Below are 22,776 nucleotides of genomic sequence, written 5' to 3'. Positions count from 1 at the left end.
TTGCTTATCATTTTCAAATCGGTATTAAAATCCAAAAGAAGTGTTGAGAGATTGGGGCATATGGGCGATCCTGTTAACTTCTCAATTCGATTGCCCATCAGTGAAATCCTTTCTGTGGACGTCCATTTGACAAACTCAGGTGCTTGGGGGGGTGGTTGTGGGGTTGGGCAGCGCCACCTTTCACTGGCAATGGTTTTGTTTAAAAGTGAGAAAATAAATGAATAAAAAAATTTTAAAAAATAAAAATGGAAGAAAAAGATGAGGAGGAAAGGAAGGGAAGAAGAATAAGGAAAGGAAAGGAAAGGAAAGGAAAAGAAGATGAAATAGAGTTAGGGTTTATGCATGAATATGGTAATGTTGAAGAAGAGGGTGTTCAGAGTTAGGGTTTATGTATGAATATGGTAATGTTGAAGAAAAGGGTGTTTTAGGGATTTTAAATATAAAATTTATTTTTGCAAAATAGAAAATAGGTGGATGTGTTAAGAGATTTAAGGGATACAATTAACAATTTTTCTTTTAATAACAAATTTTTAATTCATTACAATTCATTACAAAAGATCATATTTCATAATATAATTACCATAATAACTAAGTTTAAGTGAGAGAATGTTTGTGTGATTAAGATTTTGTCTCTCTACCTTTACATCTATGAAATTCACGAGTTTTCCTTTTTAAGTAATTAAACTTTTAATTGGGTAAACTTGACCATAAGGAATTACAATCAATATAGGTAGACTTGATAAAGTTCATATTTCATAATATAATTACCATAATAGACAAGAATGTTCATATGATTAACATTTCTTATATCCGCTCTCCTTAGATTTACTTCTTTATTTATTTCATTTTTATAATTATAAAATTGGTAAGAAATTAGTTTATTCAAGTAATATATGAAAAAAAGATATTATTTATTCTACTTTTAATCAGGATTTGTAATAATTTGTTTTAGAAAAAAATCTTATATGGATCAGTGTTAGATCCTTAGTTTAAAATGTCAAGATGTTGAGATATGTATGTTAGAAAAGAAAAAAATAAATAAATAAATAAAAATTATCATGGAGTAAGAATGTTTTTAATTTAATTATAATTCATTGTCCACTCGAGATTTTCTTATGGAAAAAATCGTAAATTTTGAAATTTTAAAATAAAAATATAAGAATTATGTACACATCCATAATCACCTAAAACCTGAAACAAAATTTTGGTAAATTATTGCAATTACATCAATAATACACGAAATTATCAAGGAGAATATATTCAGTATCTTTGGTATTCTAAGTTTGCTGAGGTGTTATAATAATAATTACTAATGTGGTATAATAATTTATTTATACTATGCACTTTATTGAGATTTAATTAATTGAAAATTAATAAATTGATAATTAAGTTATTTTATTATAAAAGAATGGTTGTAATTCATTTTTGGAAGAATTGTGTTTTGGGCCCAGCTAGGCCCAAAAATTAACATTTGGTCATCCAACCACCCATATTTAAGTCCAAGGATATGAGATAGTAATTGACAAAAATACCCACTTGACTCATTTTTGTCTTTATTCTACTACTTGCCACTCTTCTTTCTTATTTAACCATTTTTGGATTTTTCATTTTTTTTAAAACTCTTTTATAAATAATTGAAAATTTAAATTATTTTTTATTTTTAAATTATAAATAAAAAAAATTATATTAACGATTCAAAGACTATTTTGGAAAATATTTTCTAAAAAATATTAATTTAAATAAATCAAAATTATCTTTTACATTTATTTTTATAGTTTACATTTTAGAAGTAAATAATTTAATGATTAAAATACCATTTAAAATAAATATATTCACTATTTAATTTTTTTTATACTAAAAAGTATTTTAAAGTTTTTTTTACTATTATAAAATAAAAAGTTCAATTTTTTTTTTTTTTAATCTTCTTCCTTCCTTATTTTAATAACTTTTTGAACATGACTTTTAGTAATAAGTTATATGAAATGCTACAAATTTGTTTATTAAGGATTTTTTTTAATGATTTGAATTAATTAAAAATTTATTAAAATAAGAAAAAGAAAAATAAAGAAAGTGGATGGATTGAGAGTTTTTATTTTAAGTACTCGATTAAAATGATAATGGATGGAGAGTTTTTATTTTAAGTACTCAATTAAAATGTTTTCATATGACCTAATTTTAGAAGTGGATTATATCAATACATAGTAGAGATTTATTTATTTATTTTTATATAAAAAGAGTTGAAATGTATATTTACTTGTTTTAGATGAAAACAAATAACTAAAAATTATATAGATTATATTTGAGTTTGGTTTTAAAATATTTTTCTAGTTTTTATTTTTATTTTCTATATTGTCTCTTTTTGAAAATATGTTTAAGTTATGACAAATATGAAATTTGTGTCATTGTACAAGGGTATTACACTAATTGTACAAGGGAAATGTGCTAAGTGTACAAGGTTGTATAAGGCTCCTAATAGGTTTTGTACAATTTTTAAACAACTTGAATTTGATATTAAGACGATTATTGATAGTTTTTTTTTTTTTTTTACTAAACTATTTCATTAAGACATTCCCTACAAAAATTAACACATAAGAAATAAAATTTTGAGTTATTTGAGTTATTGTACAAGGGTATTACACTAACTGTACAAGACAAATTTATTAATTGTACAAGGGTGTACAAGATTACTTTTTGTTATGGATTTCAAGTGATTTTGAAAAACTTTCCTATTTTTTTCCACTCAAAGATTTTTCCCCCACTCAAATTCTCTCACTCAAGAATTGTTTTGAATTTTATTTTTAAATTTCATCATCAAAATTTTGTAATTGCATATTTTGTTTTTGTAGTTTTAGCAATGTTCTTTCTTTTCACTATTTTTTTTTTTTTTTGTGAAATTTTATCCAAATGAATCTATATTTAAAATTATAATCATATTTATCAAAATTTTTACTTAGATTATCTTTAATTCTTTTAATATATTTATACTCATTTATTTAAAAAATGAAAAACTAATTTTTTTTTTTTTTTTTGTAAACATGTTCTATTACCTTTCAAGTAAAAAATTAGATAAGTTTAAAAGTCAATAAATAAAAAAATTAAATACTGCTTTCAATAATTTTTAGATAAAATTTTATATAATATATTTTATTTGAAACTTAATTTTTAAAGTTTAACTAAAAAATTGTATTGACAATTTTCTTGTTATGGGTCAAAATACTTTACATTAATCTATCTAGATAAGAAAAATTATTAATATAATATTAGAACTTCATATCTTAGTGTAGACCCCTCCTAGAGATAGATATAGCTGGCCTTTTTTCCATTATTAATTTTTAGTGACCACCCAGGAAAGAGGCTGCCTGGGGCGGCCATGAGACGTGATTGGGCTAGTTGGGTGGCGGCGAGATGGGACGCAAGACAGAGAGTAGGTGGTGGCTTGCTCAGGAAAAAAAGAGGGGCAACTGAGAAGGAACGAGGCAGGGGGTCTTTTACAGCTGGGGGGGGGGGGCTCCAAGGGATTTTTTTTCGGAGGAGTTTTTTTGAGGAGAAGATATCTAAAACGGGGAAGAGACTTTCAGGTACGAGCATGTGGCTTTTCTATTCATCATCCTTATCATATCATTCTTCATGTATTTATCTGGTGGTTCTCTAGCTCTCATGTCATTTTGGGTATATTATTGCTCTGTTTTTCTTTGTCATTTTCTTTGGGCGTTCACTGCAAAGATAAATTTGGATACGGTTCGAGTTTTGTCATCGGCCATGGAGCCCATTTATTCCGGCATGAAATAGGTTCCCATATATTGAGTATTTTGTTTGTTTATTTATCGTTTTGAAAGTGCTCAGTTTGAGGTCGTTCACCTCTGTTTCTCTTCTTTTTCTTTTCTTTCTTTTTTTTTCTTTTTCCTGGTACCTCAATCTTTGTCCTCCAACATGCGTGTGGAGATCACGCTGCCATCGCTACAAGACCATGCCGCCGCCGTCTTGCTCCGAGACTTCACCGCCGCTGCACTCGCCCACGACCACGCCGCCGCTGCACTCGTCCAAGACGCCGACGCTGCACTCGTCCAAGACCACGCCGCTGCACTCGTCCAGGACCACGCCGCCGCCTTCTTGCTTCGGGGCCACGCCGACGCTGCCATTGCCCGTGGCAGTGCCACCGCTGCCATAGCTCGCAACAGCGCCACCATCTTCGTCTAGAAGGGCGAGATCCGGAGCTGTCCTCGCGCCACCGAAGCCCAGGGGCTGTCCACTTAGCCTGGAGGATCCACAACCCCGAACACCGTCGCTGCTGCCGCCGCGTGAAGGTGACGAAGACGTTGAAGCCGCGGGGGGGAGAGCTAGGAAGAAGATGAAGTTTTTGGCTTTAGGCTTGTGTTTTGCTTTGAGCTAGGATGAAGAGGCAGCCCAGGCCCATTTCCAAACATCAACCCACTTTCAAAGCCCAAGGCCCATTTCCTAACTTCCTTCTAACCCATTCTCAAAGCCCTAGGCCCATTTCCCTTTTGTCTATTCCCTTCCAGGCCCATTTTTGAAATCCATATTATTATTATTACAAGCTAATTTTTGAAGTCCAAGGCCTACTATTATTTTTATTAATATTAATTCAACTTTTAAAACCTTATTATTATTATCATTATTTCAAAATCTTATCATTATTATTATTATTATTATGATTATTATTGTTATTAATTTAACTTTCAAAATCACACTATTATTATTATTATTAACTCAACTTTTAAAAATCTTACTATTATTATTGTTATCAATTCAACTTTTAAAATATTATGATTATTATTATTACCATTAATTCAATTAAATATTCTTATTATTATTGTTATTATTATTATTAATTCAACTGTTAAAATATTATTATTATTATTATTATTAATCCAACTTCTAAAATATTATGATTATTATTATTATCATTAATTCAATCAAAATATTCTTATTATTATTGTTATTATTATTATTAATTCAACTTTTAAAAATATTATTATTATTATTATTATTAATCCAACTTTTAAAATATTATGATTTTTATTATTATCATTAATTCAATTAAAATATTCCTATTATTATTGTTATTATTATTATTAATTCAACTGTTAAAATATTATTATTATTATTATTATTATTAATCCAACTTTTAAAATATTATGATTATTATTATTATTATTATTAACTCAACTTTTAAAATATCATTCTTATTATTATTATTATTAATTCAACTCTCAAAATCTTGTTATCATTATTATTAGTATTATTATTTCAAAACTTCATTGTTATTATTATTATTATTATTATTATTATTATCACTATCATTATCACCCTAGGCTCTTCTAATTCCAAAGCCCGATTCGTTTCTAATATCTCAACCCCATTTCCAAAGGCCTTCTTACCCCAAGCCCTTCTACTTCCAAAACCCAATTCGTTTCAAATGTCCCAAGCCCATTTCCAAAGCCCTTTTCACCTTAGGCCCTTCTAATTCCAAAGCCCTTTTAACCCCTTTTGTTTATCCATATTATTATAACCATTTATTATTATTATTATTATTATTATTATTATTATTAATCCGAACTCTCAAAATCTTATTATTGTTATTATTACTATTATTATTATTATCATTAATTCGAACTTTCAAAATCTTATTATTATTATTAATTCAAACTCTCAAAATCCTATTATTATTATCATTATTAATTCAACTTTTAAAATCTTATTATTATTATTATTATTATCAATTCAACTTTTAAAATCTTATTATTATTATCATTATCAATTCAACTTTTAAAATCTTATTATTATTATTATCATTAATTCGAACTTTCAAAATCTTATTATTATTATTAATTCAAACTCTCAAAATCCTATTATTATTATCATTATTAATTCAACTTTTAAAATCTTATTATTATTATTATTATTATCAATTCAACTTTTAAAATCTTATTATTATTATTATCATTAATTCGAACTTTCAAAATCTTATTATTATTATTAATTCAAACTCTCAAAATCCTATTATTATTATCATTATTAATTCAACTTTTAAAATCTTATTATTATTATTATTATTATCAATTCAACTTTTAAAATCTTATTATTATTATCATTATCAATTCAACTTTTAAAATCTTATTATTATTATTATCATTATTAATTCAACTTTCAAATCTTATTATTATTATCATTATTAATTCAACTTTTAAAATCTTATTATTATTATTATTATCACTATTTCAAAACCTTATTATTATTAGTATTATTATTATGATCATCATCACCATCATCGTCCACACCCTAAGCCCTTCTAATTCACCCTAGGCCCTTCTAGTTCCAAAACCCTTTTAATCCCTTTCATTTATCCATATTATTATTATTATTATTGTTATTAAAAATCTATACTCTAGCCGATTAATTTCCTGAAGTTCATTTATTATTATTATTATAATTATTGTTATTATTATTATCATTAAAAATTTATATCCTCCTAATTTAATTTCCTAAAGTTCATTATATTATCATTATTATTATTAAAAATCTATATTATAGCCGTTCAATTTCTTAAAGTTCATTTCTTATTATTATTATTGTTATTATTATTATTATCATTATTATTATTATTAGTATTATTATTAAAAATCTATATCCTCCTAATTTAATTTCCTAAAGTTCATTATATTATTATTATTATTATTAAAAATCTATACTATAGCCGTTCAATTTCTTAAAGTTCATTTCTTATTATTATTATTGTTATTATTATTATTATTATTAGTATTATTATTAAAAATCTATATCCTCACAATTTAATTTCCTAAAGTTCATTATATTATTATTATTATTATTAAAAATCTATACTATAGCCGTTCAATTTCTTAAAGTTCATTTCTTATTATTATTATTGTTATTATTATTATTATCATTATTATTATTATTAGTATTATTATTAAAAATCTATACTCTCTCTCAGTTCAATTTCCTAATATTATTATTATTATTATTATTATTATCGTTATCATTAAAAATCTATATCCTCACAATTTAATTTCCTAAAGTTCATTTCTTATTATTATTAAAAATCTATATTCTCGCAGTTCAATTTCCCAAAGTTCATTCCTTGTTATTATTATTGTTACAAATTCAATTTTCAAAATCTATACCCTTGTAGTTTAATTCCCTAAAGTTCATTTCTTATTTTCTCTGGCAAATTTCATTTTAACTATCAAAGCTCTAAATTTAATTCCCAAGACCCCAATTTTCCAATAAGCTCCAAGAATCCAATTTTCGCTCGAATAGCTCTAATTCCATTTCGATTCCTAAATAATCCTCTGTTCTTCTTGATTTTACATAAGCAATAGTGAATTCTTCTTAATCCTAAAACACGGAATTTGTGAGACTAGTTCATGAGTAATAAATTGGGCTTTGGTGGGGGCCCTATGTTCGATCTCTTTCGATTTGTCAACTGTTGTACTTAGTGTATTTTGCTTGAGCTTTGTTTTGCACTCCGGTATGCATGAGCTATATTTTGTATTCATTAATTGTGCACTAATCCTGTTTCTTGATAGCACATTATGGCTCGTGGCCGAGGTACGCATCCATTCCCATTCTAGTCAATCTCTATTGCGTGTTTTGATTCTCATATTGTGCATGATTTAGGTGGGTATCCATTGACTTTCTCGTTGATTGCCACGTCAGTTTCATTGTATTAGTAGAGACCCGATTTTAGGGACTTAGAGGGGTGTTATGGTCTTCACCGTACCTTCCCGATAAGTAACCTGACCCCCGAACCCGATCCGGTTTTTCACAGACCACCTTTTCCAAAGTAAGGAGTCGCGCTTAGGGTTTTCTTTCTTATTTTATTTACCCTTTAAAAACAAAATAAAAATAAGTGGCTACTCCAAGTCAATTTTAATCAACAAATCAATTTTTCAAGTAAAAATCAAGCTCGCCATCGAGTGGGAAACGCATGAGCCGAAATGCGGGGTCCACACTTAGTTATTTTTTTCAACAAATTTATCTTTTTAAAAATTTTAAAATAAAAACATTAAAAATTAAAAAGCTATATATATATGATAAAGTGAAGTGATAATTAATTTTAAAATTTTTTAAAATATGGTTAATGTAGAAAATATAAAAAATAATTAAAAATAAGAGAAAAATATAGATGAAAGGGTAATATAAATTTAAAATAAAAAATTAAAATTAAACTAAAAGATAAATACAAAAAGATAAAAAATATTTGAATGAAAAATCTCAAAAATTTTATCATTGCTTTTAATAAGAGCAAAAAGATTCAATATCTTTAAAAATGAAAAATAAAAAAATATTATTGCTTTTTATTTGACATAAAATAGAAATATATATTGGAATAAAATGGAAAAAAAAAAGTTAAAAATGAGTAATATTTAATAGGGAATAGAAAAGGAAAAAAAAAAAAAAAAATATATATATATATATATATATATATATATATATATATATATATATATATATATATATATATATATATATATATATAATTCACACTCACTTGTAGGCATATAAGGAATAAGGGTATTTTAGCAATTAATGAAAGACGATATCCTTCATCTTAATTTTCATACTTTGTTTGGGTCTTGGGCTTAAATATAGGTGGTTGGGGGACCAAATGTTAATTTTTGGGCCCAAAACACAATTCTCCCTTCATTTTTCTAATAATTTAAAGCTTTTATTAATTATTTTCAAATCCAAATAACATTTTTTTTCTTCCTTTATAGAAGTATTGAGATGACAAAAAATGAATGAACAGTTATACTATATTAATGCTAATGTGGTAGAATAAATGTAGATGTATTGAATACTTTCTTATTAAAAATACAAGTATTATTAAATAGAATATACCATGACCCTAAAGTTAAAATATTTGGACAACTAATATTAGTAAAAGTAGTGAGAAAACTTTTAAAAAATGACCTTTATTATTGGGTAGGCAATAAAAAGATACGTGAATGCACTAAAATCTTGAAGATATTTTTAATAGAGAGAGATGAGTTCTCCCTTACTAAACTTTATTTTCCCATTAATTGTTACTTGGGTTGATTAGAAATGAGATTAACTGAAATTATGATATGCAACCAAAAGTAAGTTTTACTGCAACTCCAAGTGAGTTCTATTCCAACTCCAGTTGAATAAAGTTTTTCCATATTTTGGATCTCAACCCTTGGATTTTGGAATTTTTAGGAGTTTTTGGAACATTTTTCTTTTTCTTTATATTTTTCTTTTCTAAAACCAATTCTTTTCTCTTTACTCTACCATGATAACAAGGAAGTTTCGCTTTATTGCAATTAAATGGATATGGTTTTGGCAAAGGTTTTAAATTTAATTTATTTAATAATAATTAATTTTAATAAAATTTTACCAATGAAATTGATGAATTGGAAAATTTAGGGCATGGGATTGCAAGACTGCAAATGAAGAGCTTAAACTAAAATCATTTTTAATTTTTTTTGTAATATTGCAATCCCTTATAATTTCTTTTGGTGATCTAAAATATTAACAAAAAATACTTCTTATAACTTTGAACTCGCTTGGGAATGATTCTACTTAAAGTATTTTTATTTGCAACACTTTTGTTAGTTACGATTTCATTATAAACATATTTAAAGAGAATTACTTATATATTTAGATACATTTCTCATTTTTGTTTTTAAAATAGAAAGTCTCATATAAAATATAGAAATTCTTAGACAAAAATAAATACCTTATATACTTGAAAATATTTTTTAAAATTTGAGGATTAAAAAAATTCTCTTTCTCAAAATTTTCAAAATTATGGAAAAAGTTTTAAAGACACAAGATAGATATTTTGTTTTATGCATTAGAGTTCTTGTATTTTGTATAGATGGGAAGTATATCCAAAACTATAGATATATATAAATTAAAAAAGAACAAAAGATGTTCTGATAATTTTTTTTGTAACATATTATTGTATTAAAAAATGATTTTTAAGAAAATCATATCAAGTGATTGTTTACAAATCACCTCAAGTTATTTCTTGAGATTTTTAAAAGTGATTTTAAATACTGGTTACATTAACAATAGTTTCAAATAGAATAACTTACTATTTGAATATAAACAAAAAAAAAAAAAAAAGTGATTTGATAGCTAAGCTAAGCTAATGCTCCATCAATTAAATATTAATATATTCCAAATAATTACCATAAATCAATAATTATTTTTATTAGTTTCACACATTTACTTATTTATTTCTTTTTTATGAACATAAAAATGGTAAGAAATTTGTTAGTTCTGGTATTATATAAAAATAAGATATTATTGATTCTATTTTTTTTTTAATAATGAAATTTTTAATTATTTATTTTAGAAAAAACCGTACATGCATATGTAAGACAATGTCATGCGCACAACTAATAAAATTATATCCTTAGTTTAAAATACCAAGATATTGAGAGGTGGATATTAAAGGGGAAAAAGATAAATAAAAATTATCATGGAGTAAAAATGTTTTACATTTAATTATAAATTATTGTCTACTCAAGAATTTTTTTTGATAGAAAAGTTGGTTCATTAGAAAATATAACTTAGAACACATTTGGGAGTGATTCTCGTTAAAGTATTTTTATTTATAGTACTTTTGTTAAGAGAATCACTTAGGTGTGTGATTGGATACATATTCTATTTTCTATTTTTTAAATAGGAAGTATTATATAAAATATAAGAATTATTATACTAAAACAAGTAAATACCTTGTATACTTGAAAACACTTCATAAAAAAAATTTAAAAATTTAAGGAAGTGAAAATTTTTCACTTTCTCAAAATTTTGAAAAAAGTTTAATGGACATAAGATAAATGAGTTCTTCTATTTTGAACACAAGGGGAGAGCATTTTCGTACATGCTCTTGAATTGCAACAAATAAAAATGTTTCATCCTCTTTAACATATTGCAAAATTAAGGAATACATGCTTTAATATTGTATAAATCCCACACTCCATTCCCATTACAATTATGAAAAGGTGTATTTGATAAACATAGATAGGGAACCAAATGGGACCATTATTAGCTAAGGTGCCCCAATTATGGTCTACCCATGACTTGGGCAAGTTCTCCCTTAAAATTTTTGTACAAAGAGTGACTTGATTTTTTCTCAAGAATGCTTGTTTCTCCACGAACAAAGATACAATTCCTAGTTGGTCCAGGAGTACCATGACTCAACTATCTTTTCTATTTGAAAATAGGATTATATTTTTGAAATTATACACTAGATTGTTTCCAAGCAAAGATATCATGTACATGCTCTTCCATTCAAGTAGAGCAATTAAAGAAAGCCATCCAACTCAAATTTTTTACACAAATCATAAAATGCATCTCACAATCCCTAGAATACAAAAAATGTAATATTGCAATTCGAAGAGAAACAACATATTCACACAAACACTATGAAACAACATACATAAACCAACAGTTTACCTCACATAGATAAGTAATTATATGTTCTATTTTGACAGTCTACAATGTCATCAACATACTAAAAAGTTGGCATGAAAATAAGCCATTCATATCCTTCAACCTTGGACAACAATGGATTCTTATTGAGTGAAGATTGTGGAAGCATTTCTGACATATGAAGTTATATTCTGCAACTAAACAAAATAAGATTGCATAAGGATATATACCATTGACTTATTAAACCAAATTAGAAAAGCCACAAGATTGGGCTTAAATTTTTATATGGGTTGGTTTGTAAGATCATATTTGATCATTATATGTAGGCTATGTTTAGTTCTTGGAAAATTTGAGGGAATTGTAATATAAAGAAAATAAAAAGGAAAAATGCAAGGAAAAAAAGTGAAAAAAATTTTAAAATAAATTTAAAATTAATAGATTACTTTTATATGCTACTTCTAATTTGTTTTATTTATTTTAACTTTTCGATATAAAAATTAAACAATTTAGAAAATATGTAAATTTCAAACTAATTTTATTTATATTTGATTTTTTTTTTATATTTTTCATAATATAACCAAATACAAAAAATAAATTATTTTCATTAATATTTATTTTCTTTCCTTAATACTTTCTAATAACTAAACATAACCGTAAAAGTTGTAGATTTTGAATTCCAATAACAAGATGACTCCTTGTAAACCTGCAATCAATTGCCTTATGTGTTTGAAATGGAATAGCATTTTTTAAGTATATCAGTATGTGGCAGGTATACGACCATGGAAAGATGCTATAATTGAATGCTTTATTTGGATCAATACCTATTCATGATCAAATGATAGTTAATTGTGAAAAGGGTCTCACCGAGAATCGCATCGTAGCCTCTCTGACCACTCGGTTTGTCCGGAAATGACAATTCGATGTCCCTTGGCACTGTTGGCGTTGAGTGGCAGCGTCTTTAGAAGTGGACAATTACGTACATGGATTCTATTTAAGTAGATAAATGGCAGGGCCTTCCAAAATATGCTCTTCAATTGTGGTAGATCAACTAAGTGAAGCTGTTGGAGCTTGGCAAATGGACCAAGGTTTTCTCCGTTCTCTGCAGATTCATCACTTTTACGGGTACCTATTACTTCTTGCATTTGATCACAATCAATTATTGCAAGCACTTTAAGGTTAGGAGCAAAAACAAGCTATGTTAGATCCTTCAACCTCGAACACCTTTCGACACTTAGCCACGTAAGGCTGTGGAAACTGTTGTGGGAACTGACCTTTGAGTTAAGGTAATTAGATTCTACTGTTTTCTTTCCTTCCCCAACCCAATCAATCTCCAAATCTTCCAATGAGCCACAGTTTGAGATAGAGAGCGCATCGAGACGCTTTACATTGCCGAGAGATGTTATATTGAAAGAGCTTGAACCGTTGAAATTCCTGAGGCATACTCTGGAAATGCAGCTTCTTAGCTTGTCAGAGCTTAGAAGCCTTTTGAAAGCAGAGGTACTTGTTATAGTGACACCTAAATCATGCAAGTACTTTAAGGACTCCAATTCCTGAACCAAGGCTTCATCACCCTCACAAATTCCACAGTTGAACATATCAATCAGTTGCAACATTGAAAGACTTGACATCAACTGCTCTGGAATTGAAGAAAGTTGAGGCATCAAAGCCAACACCAAAAATTTCAATTTACCCAGGTTCTTCAACTCAATTGGCAACTCTTTTATGATAGTTTCTGATAGGTCGAGATACTGTAAGGAAACCAAATTAGAGATTCCCTGCGGTAATTCAGTCATAGTATTCCTTGACAAGTCTAAAACTCTTAGATTTGGCATAAACTGGAAGAAACTATCAGAGATCATCTTCAAATTATTATTCCGAAGAAACAAAGTTAAGAGATTGGGGCAATCGGGAGACCCTGTTAGTTCCTCAATTTGGTTATCCATCAGTGAAATCTTTTTTGGCCCCATCCATTCAGCAACTTCAGGAGCTTCAGTTAACGTACTGCCGGCCTTCACCAAGAACTTGTCCTGCTCCTTCCCAGTTTCACAAGCTATCCGCAATGCCATATCACGGATTACATCATGCAGTTTTACTTTATAATCAACATTACCTTCTTCTAATAGACATGCATGAATCAGAGTGCGAATAATGCTGTAACCCCGGTTTTTTGCTCCCTCCATGTCATCAAATTCACCTAAAAAGCCTTCACAAATCCAACGGTTTATCAAACTTAATTTTGGCATTTGATAATCTTCCGGATATAGAGAACAATACAAGAAGCAAGATCTGGAAACTTCGGTGGGTAAGCAATCATAACTGTATTTTAAACGAGAAAACACTTTGTCCCCCAAAACTGGAAAATTTGAGGCAGATCTTTGTAACGCATTTATTACATCCTTCCATTCCTCCGGTGTCTTCTTACAAGCCATGGTTCTGCCCATGGTAGTTAGCACAAGTGGCAAACCGCAACACTCTTTTGCGACGGCTTGAGCGAGCTCCGATACCTCAGGATGGAAATCGAGAGTGTCTTCTCCAAGCTTCATTCGAAACAATTCCCAGGATTCTGTCCATGTTAGGCATTCCACTTTGATCTTCTTGTCAGCTTCCATTTGAGCGCACACCTCTTCTGATCGAGTGGTGAATACTATCTTATTTTTCTTATTTTGGAATGGGACCCCGACGTCTGATAAATCCAACCACTCCCATAAATCATCTAGCAACAGCACGAACCTCTTTTCGCTCAGGACTCTCCAGATGCTCGTAGCTTTCTCATCTCGACTTTTGCTTTTCCATTTATCATCACAAAACCCTATCTTCTTCCAGATCTCGTCCTGAATGTTTTCAAGGTTTACATTTTTGGAAACCGTTGCCCAGATCACAAAATCAAAATCATGGGTTCTTTTAGTAAAAGCATTATTGATTTGGGTTAAGAGGGTGGTTTTCCCAACACCTCCTAACCCATATAGGCCGATAATTCCCACTCGTTCTTCGTCCATGCTGCTCCGAACCTTGTCAAGCCTCGAATCCATGCCGACAGTTGCTCCACTTGGCCTTTCACCTAGGCGAGGTGAAGGTAACCTCTCGGCCACCACATCCGAAGGTCTTTGGCTAATTAGAGTGTCCACTTCTTTCAACTTTCTAGCCACTCTCTTCCCCAACTTGTATCCGGTGCTGCAACGCCTAGGACAACAACCACCGAGACATTTCTTCTCAATCTCCTTGGTGCCATCTTCAATCAGTTGACTGACTTGAGTTTCCAGATTTTCGACACTTGAAAGCCACCCTTGTACTTGGTCGAGCCGCTGCATTTGTTCCCTCTCAGCGATATCCACCCTCCTCATCACATCGTTCCTGAACTCCCTCAATCTTTCACAAGCAGTTCCCAGAGCTACCAGATTTTCTGGGAGTTTGCACAGGTAATTTGCATGTTCAGTAGTGCGATTCCAGCAACTAGAGATAGCGTGGTTAACGGAGATTTCGACGGAGAAAATGTTGCCCATGGTTTTGTCAAAGAGGATTAATAACTAGTTTTGAGGGAAATGATGAGTGTGGAGAGCTTTGGGATGATGAATCAAGCAGAAGAGAGGAGTTGGTTTAGAAGGTATAGGTATTGGCTTCAACATCTCGTTGAAGACGGTGCTCCATGTTCCCTTATTGCCCTTCAGATGTAACTTAATTTGATTCCAAGCGACTTGTAATTCCCATTAATATGCTTGGTTTCTAGAAAATTTGTGGGAAATGTAATTATTATGACTATGTCCATCAATGATATATATTGCCAATTTTTTTGCAATATTAGAAGTGTGTTTTTAAGATAATCATCTATTAAGTATTTTTTTGAAAAATATTATAAAAGTTTTTTTCTCAATTATAAGTGATTTTTCATATTTTTAAGAGTGTTTTTCTAAATTTTGTTAGACTTAATTTCTTTTTCTTTTTAAAAATACTTTTAAAAATAAAAACATTTTATAAAATCACTATCGAATACATTTTTAATTGTCCCATCAATAAGCCAATTGATTTTTATCCATTTTTCACAAATTAAATCTTACATAAACATGTTAGCTAACATTCTATCAACGTCCGTTGTATAATATTTTCAATTGAAAATCTTTTAATTGTCACTTTCTATCCAAAAAAAAAAGTTTATTTTTGTTTTGTATTAATGAAAATTAGTTTTTATTTTGATAAAATTTTAAGTCTTTTAACATTCTTGAGAGTTGATATTTTACCATGAAATTCTATATAGTTTTTAAAAGATTTTATTAATTTTTGAAACCATTTGGAGGAAGTAAATAGGTAATTTATATTTTTAAGTTACAAAATTTAATTTTTTTCATAAACACAAATTTCTTTAATCAAAGTATCTTATCCAAGTATAAGAATAAAGATCCAATTATACGATGATGTATGATGTATAGTTTTTCCTTATATAAGATCTTAAATCATTTAAAAGTCATCAATTTTATATCTTTAGTGTACCCACCATCATCTTCACTATCACCTTTATTAAAGTTTATTCTATTTTATATTACTTAAAAATAATTTTTATTTTGATAAAATTTTAAGTCGGGGTTGATGATATTTTACCATGAAACTTGATACGGTTTTTAAAAGTTTTTATCTTAATTCTCGAAACTACCTAAAGGGGTAAATAGGTAATCCTCATTTTTAAGCCACAAAATTTAATCATGCACAAGACATATGATGATATATGTGGAAAACCATCACCATCACCATCACCACTAATAAAGTGGTCAGCCTTCTGATTGGGATCATCACTCATCTCATAAGAAAACCGAATGATTGCCCCCTACTCATCATCACCATCACCTTTATTAGTACAACCAGCTAGCATTTTCCACGAAGAATTTTTAATTCTCACCTTTCTTTTTTTCATTCCGCTTAATTATTGTCATTTTGATTAAATAAAAACAATAAAAATGAAAATAATCAAAATTTTCATTTTATGTAAATTGATTGCACATATTTCCATCCAGCGTATCAGCTTTCCCTCATTTTCTTTATTATATCTTTCTTATTCTAAGAAGAAAAATTCACGTAATTCTAGAATTTTACCAAAATGAAAATAAATAATAAATAAAATGTTGGTAATATCTTCCATATTAGAAGTGACTTCCCAAATTACAGTATAAACAGTGGGGTTTTTTAAAAAGGTTTTGAATTTAATTTTTTTAATAATTATTAATTCTAATAAAATTTTATCAATAAAATTGATGAATGGGAACATTTAGGGCATGAGATTGCGAGATTACAAATGAAATGGGTTTAAATTAAAATCATTTTGAAGCTTCTTCCTTAATTCCTTATTTCTTTTAAATCTTGATGGAAATATTTATTGTAACTTAGACTTCCTTGATAGTGATTTTACTTAAAGTATTTTTATTTGCAGTTTATTTGTTAGCATATTTTCATTAGAAGCATTTTTAAAGAGAATTAGATAGCATATGTTTGGATACATTTTTCATCTTTATTTATAAAATAGAATAAAATATAAAAATTCTTATACAAAAGCAAGTATATATATTTTTTACTTGAAAACACTTTTTAAAATACTTAAAATTGAAGGATTAAAAAAATTTTACTTTCTCAAAATTTTCAAAATTTTGAAAAAAAAGTTTTAGAAAAAGCAAGATAAATTTTTTGTTTTTTTCATAAAAATATTACTAATAAAAGCCTAAACTCTAGAACTTATAATATCCAAACACTTCATTTATTGTCTGATTAGATCCATCTCCCCTATTTAAAATGAATAATTTTTCTTTTATTTACTACTTCAAATTTATTTAACTTAATTTTCCTCTCCTATATAAAGTTTTTCCTAATTTTATTTGGAGTGTTTTTATATTATTTTATTTTATTTTTATGATCAATTCTTTTCTCTTTAGATGGTACTCTACCATCTTCTACCATAATATGGGAAATTTTTATTTTATTGTACTAAATAGATATGGTTTTTGAAAAAGGTTATTAATTTAAATATTTTTTAATAATTATTAATTTTAATAATATTTTATCAATGAAATTGATGAATGAGTAAAGTTAGAGTATATGATTACAAGACCCAAATGAAATTAATCAACTAAAATTATTTTAAAGATTTTTCGGTAATATTGTAATCCATATTCTTTTGGTGAGATATATGAAATATCCAAGAAAAATATTTTAATGACTTAGAACGGAATTATATTAATGCATTTTTATTTGCAACATTTTTTTTAATTGTGTTTTCATTAAAAATATTTTTAAAGAGAAACACTTAGTGTATATTTTAATACATTTTTCAGTTTTATTTTAAAAAATAGAAAATCTTATATAAAATATAAAAATTATAATATGTATATTCTATATTTAAAAACACTTTTTAAAATTTTGAATTTTAAGAAAGTAGAAAATTTTCACTTCCTCAAAATTTTAAAATTAGAACCTAATGCAAACTTTTGATTTTATATTAGGCCTGACAAGGAGTACTGTGGAGCCGCAGTGGTGGAGAAGAGTGAAGGTCATGGAATGGGAAAAGCAAAAAAGGCAGAGAGAGACTTCGGAGAAGGTAGGGAAGGTGACAGGCTGGAAGGGCCTGGGGGGCCAATATTGAAAAAATATCCAACTGGCAGTGAGCATTGGGACATTGAGGTTGATAAAAGAGTGGGGAACAGTGTGACAGTGAGCATCCGAGGCGAGAAGGAGAGATGACGCGCTCTGCCATTTCTCATGAGTCACATCAGCTGCCATTGCCAATCCACACACTACTCGTGACTTTGACTTGTGAGTTGGGATAAACGAATCTCCATTTTTGCTAGATGACAGGCCCCTACCAGTCGACTACCTCTATTCGCTTCTTTATTGTCCACTACCCCCAGTAAGCACGTTTTGCCCAACCCAAAATTATGAACGCCTTCCATTACTCCTCTACTGCAACTTCTGATTTATGGAGTAAAATGATTTCACTTAAATTAAAATTAATGGACAGATGGTTGTTTGCATTGATATAACAAAGAAAAATCGTACATTTTGGGGCCTCTCTGTGGTAGCATGGCCTTAAGTTTACCCTGTAAGACTTTAATGCTAAGAAAGCCGAGATTTTCTTCAGTGACTTTTTATATTATTTTTAATAGAATGATTGAAATTAAAAGAATTAATTAAATAATAAATCAGACACAAAATGAAGAAGTATGAACATATGGAAAGTTGATACATGTATAAAGGGAAAAATTAATAATAAAAAAGGAACCTTGTGAAATAAATGATTTTCCTTATTTCATTGATGCCACAAGACAAAACAACCCAATGTACGTGGTCTCACAATAATAATTCAAAAGAAACAATTTTTTTTTTATAAATGTAAATATACAAAAGAAACCTCAATTCATACAGCCTCACAAAATTTATTTAAAAATGATTATTGACTTTATTAATGTTAAAATAAAAACATAAAAAATGGTTCTTTGATTTTATTGACAATTATTATGAGAAATAATATCAATTTACATAATTTTACAAGATTAGTCAAGAAAAATGATTTTACAATTTTTATTCATATTAATATATAGCAATGACTCAATTTATATGTAAAATTAATTATAAAAAAAACTTCTAATTTGAGGGAATTGTAATATAAAGAAAATAAAAAGGAAAAATGCAAGGAAAAAAAGTGAAAAAAATTACAAATAAATTTAAAATTACTAGATTACTTTTATATGCTACTTCTAATTTGTTTTATTTATTTTAACTTTTCGATATAAAAATTAAACAATTTAGAAAATATGTAAATTTCAAACTAATTTTATTTATATTTGATTTTTTTTTTTTTTCATAATATAACCAAATACAAAAAATAAATTATTTTCATTAATATTTATTTTCTTTCCTTAATACTTTCTAATAACTAAACATAATCGCAAAAGTTGTAGATTTTGAATTCCAATAACAAGATGATTCCTTGTAAACCTGCAATCAATTGCCTTATATGTTTGAAATGGAATAGTATTTTTTAAGTATAATTGAATGCTTTATTTGGACCAATACCCATTCAGGATCAAATGATAGTTAATTGTGAAAAGGGTCTCACCGAGAATCGCATCGTAGCCTCTCTGAGATTGCTGCAGGCCCTTATTCTTCAATAGGTACGAAACATGGAAGAAAAGCGTTGTGAGTTGCCTCATCCTCCCACTCTACTTCATTCCACCACTCGGTTTGTCCGGAAATGACAATTCGATGTCCCTTGGCACTGTTGGCGTTGAGTGGCAGCTTCTTTAGAAGTGGACAATTACGTACAATGATTCTATTTAAGTAGATAAATGGCAGGGCTTTCCAAAATATGCTCTTCAATTGTGGTAGATCATCTAACGTAAGTACTTGGAGTTTGACAAATGGACTCAGGTTCTCTCCATTCTCTGCAGATTCACCACATTTACCGGTACCTATTACTTCTTGCATTTGATCACAATCAATTATTGCAAGCGCTTTAAGGTTTGGAGCAAAAGCAACCCATGTGAGGTCCTTCAACCTCGAACAGCTTTCGATGCCCACCAACTCAAGGCTGTGGAAACTGTTGTGGGAACTGACCTTTGAGTTAAGGTAATTAGATTCTACTGTTTTCTTTCCTTCCCCAACCCAATCAATCTCCAAATCTTCCAATGAGCCACAGTTTGAGATACGGAGCACATCGAGACGCTTTACATTGCCGAGAGATGTTATATTGAAAGAGCTTGAACCGTTGAAATTCCTGAGGCATACCATGGAAATGCAGCTTCTTAGCTTGTCAGAGCTTAGAAGCCTTTTGAAAGCAGAGGTACTTGTTATAGTGACACCTAAATCATGCAAGTACTTTAAGGACTCCAATTCCTCAACCAAGGCTTCATCACCATCACAAATTCCACAGTCGAACATATTAATCACTTGCAACATCAAAAGACTTGATATCAACTGCTCTGGAATTGAAGAAAGTTGAGGCATGTCACTCAACACCAAACATTTCAAGTTACCCAGGTTCTTCAACTCAATTGGCAACTCTTTTATTTCAGTGAGTGATAGGTCGAGATATCGTAGTGAAACCAAATTAGAGATTCCCCGTGGTAATTCAGTTATGCTATTATCTGACAAGTCTAAAACTCTTAGATTTGGCATAAACTGGAAGAAACTATCAGTGATCATCTTCAAACTATTTTCCCCAAGAAACAAAGTTGAGAGATTGGGGCAAATGGGAGACCCTGTTAGTTTCTCGATTTGGTTATTCATCAGTGAAATCCTTTTTGGCCCCATCCATTCAGCAACTTCAGGAGCTTCAGTTAACGTACTGCCGGCCTTCACCAAGAACTTGTCCTGCTCCTTCCCAGTTTCACGAGCTATCCACAATGCCATATCACGGATTACATCATGCAGTTTTACTCTATAATCAACATTACCTTCTTCTAATAGACATGCATGAATCAGAGTGCCAATAATGTTGTAACCCTGGTTTTCTGCTCCCTCCCAGTCATCAAATTCATCTAAAAAGCCTTCACAAATCCAACGGTTTATCAAACTTGATTTTGACATCTCAGCATCTTCCGGATATAGAGAACAATACAAGAAGCAAGATCTGGCAACTTCGGTGGGTAAGCAATCATAACTGTATTTTAAAAGAGGAAACACTCTGTCCCCCATATCTGGCAATTTTGAGGCAGAGCTTTGGAACACTCTAATTGCATGTTTCCATTCCTGCGGCGTCTTCTTACAAGCCATGGCTCTGCCCATGGTAGTTAGCACAAGTGGCAAACCGCAACACTCTTGTGCGACGGCTTGAGCGAGCTCCGATATCTCAGGATGGAAATCGAGAGTGTCTTCTCCAAGCTTCATTCGAAACAATTCCCAGGATTCTGTCCATGTTAGGCATTCCACTTTGATCTTCTTGTCAGCTTCCATTTGAGCGCACACCTCTTCTGATCGAGTAGTGAATACTATCTTATTTTTCTTATTTTGGAATGGGACCCCGACGTCTGATAAATCCAACCGCTCCCATAAATCATCTAGCAACAGCACAAACCTCTTTTCGCTCAGGACTCTCCAGATGCTCGTAGCTTTCTCCTCTCGACTTGTGCTTTTCCATTTATCATCACAAAACCCTATCTTCTTCCAGATCTCGTCCTGAATGTTTTCAAGGTTTACATTTTTGGAAACTGTAGCCCAGATCACAAAATCAAAATCACGGGTTGTTTTAGTAAAAGCATTATTGATTTGGGTTAAGAGGGTGGTTTTTCCAACACCTCCTAACCCATATAGGCCGATAATTCCCACTCGTTCTTCGTCCATGCTGCTCCGAACCTTGTCAAGCCTCGAATCCATGCCGACAGTTGCTTCACTTGGCCTTTCACCTACGCGAGGTGAAGGTAACCTCTCAGCCAGCAGATCAAAAAATCCTTGGCTCATTAGATTGTCCACTTCTTTCAACTTTCTAGCCACTCTCTTCCCCAACTTGTATCTGGTGCTGCAACGCCTAGGACAACAACCACCGAGACATTTCTTCTCAATCTCCTCAGTGCCATCTTCAATGAGTCGACTGACTTGAGTTTCCAGATTTTCGACCCTTGAAAGCCACCCTTGTACTTGGTCGAGCCGCTGCTTTTGTTCCCTCTCAGCGATATCCACCCTCCTCATCACATCGTTCCTGAACTCCCCCAATCTTTTACAAGCAGTTCCCAGAGCTACCAGATTTTCTGGGAGTTTGCACAGGTAATTTGCATGTTCAGTAGTGCGATTCCAGCAACTAGAGATAGGGTGGTCAACGGAGATTGAGATGGAGCAAATGTTGCCCATGGTTTTGTCAAAGAGGATTAATAACTAGTTTTGAGGGAAATGATGAGTGTGGAGAGCTTTGGGATGATGAATCAAGCAGAAGAGAGGAGTTGGTTTAGAAGGTATAGGTATTGGCTTCAACATCTCGTTGAAGACGGTGCTTCATGTTCCCTTATTGCCCTTCAGATGTAACTTAATTTGATTCCAAGCGACTTGTAATTCCCATATTGTATATTGACTGTGTCCATCAATGATATATATTGACAATTTTTTTGCAATATTAGAAGTGTGTGAAAATATTGTATCAAAAAGTGTTTTTAAGATAATCACCTATTAAATATTTCTTTGAAAAATATTATAAAAATTGTTTTCTTAATTATAAGTGATTTTTCATATTTGTAAAAGTGTTGTCTAAATTTTGTTAGACTTAATTTTTTTTTAATAAAAATATATTATAAAATCACTATCGAATACACTTTTAATTGTTCCATCAATAAGCCAATTGATTTTTATCCATTTTTCACAAATTAAATT

General features: G+C 29.7%; 2 protein-coding genes across 3 annotated transcripts; both read right to left on the bottom strand.

Annotated features, from left to right (window-relative positions):
* Nucleotides 1–11,290: 11,290 nt before the first annotated feature.
* Nucleotides 11,291–22,435, bottom strand: LOC117922355 (disease resistance protein SUMM2-like). 2 transcript variants are annotated; one of them, XM_034840482.1, is made up of 2 exons: nucleotides 19,538–22,435; nucleotides 11,291–11,645 (listed from the first exon to the last, which is right to left on the bottom strand). In XM_034840482.1, the coding sequence occupies exon 1, from the start codon at nucleotides 22,261–22,263 to the stop codon at nucleotides 19,579–19,581; it is 2,685 nt and encodes an 894-aa protein (XP_034696373.1). In that variant the 5' UTR covers nucleotides 22,264–22,435; the 3' UTR covers nucleotides 11,291–11,645; nucleotides 19,538–19,578. The 2 variants fall into 2 exon arrangements, with proteins under 2 accessions (XP_034696373.1, XP_034696374.1); XM_034840483.1 differs by having other exon boundaries at nucleotides 11,291–11,639.
* Nucleotides 12,338–15,169, bottom strand: LOC117922358 (disease resistance protein SUMM2-like). Its single transcript, XM_034840488.1, has 2 exons — nucleotides 15,003–15,169; nucleotides 12,338–14,963 (listed from the first exon to the last, which is right to left on the bottom strand). The coding sequence occupies exons 1-2, from the start codon at nucleotides 15,069–15,071 to the stop codon at nucleotides 12,642–12,644; spliced, it is 2,391 nt and encodes a 796-aa protein (XP_034696379.1). The 5' UTR covers nucleotides 15,072–15,169; the 3' UTR covers nucleotides 12,338–12,641.
* Nucleotides 22,436–22,776: the final 341 nt, after the last annotated feature.

This window comes from Vitis riparia, chromosome 9 (assembly GCF_004353265.1).
Source record: "Vitis riparia cultivar Riparia Gloire de Montpellier isolate 1030 chromosome 9, EGFV_Vit.rip_1.0, whole genome shotgun sequence".
NCBI classification, from domain to species: domain Eukaryota; kingdom Viridiplantae; phylum Streptophyta; class Magnoliopsida; order Vitales; family Vitaceae; genus Vitis; species Vitis riparia.
The sequence above is the reverse complement of the archived record's forward strand: the minus strand, read 5'-3'. Positions and strand labels throughout refer to the sequence as shown.

Coding starts and splice junctions, on each gene's coding strand:
- LOC117922358 (XM_034840488.1), bottom strand. CDS start 15,071: ATGTTGAAGCCAATACCTATACCTTCTAAACCAACTCCTCTCTTCTGC. Junction 14,964..15,002: donor TGATTCATCATCCCAAAGCT/CTCCACACTCAT, acceptor TAGTTATTAATC/CTCTTTGACAAAACCATGGG.
- LOC117922355 (XM_034840482.1), bottom strand. CDS start 22,263: ATGGGCAACATTTGCTCCATCTCAATCTCCGTTGACCACCCTATCTCT.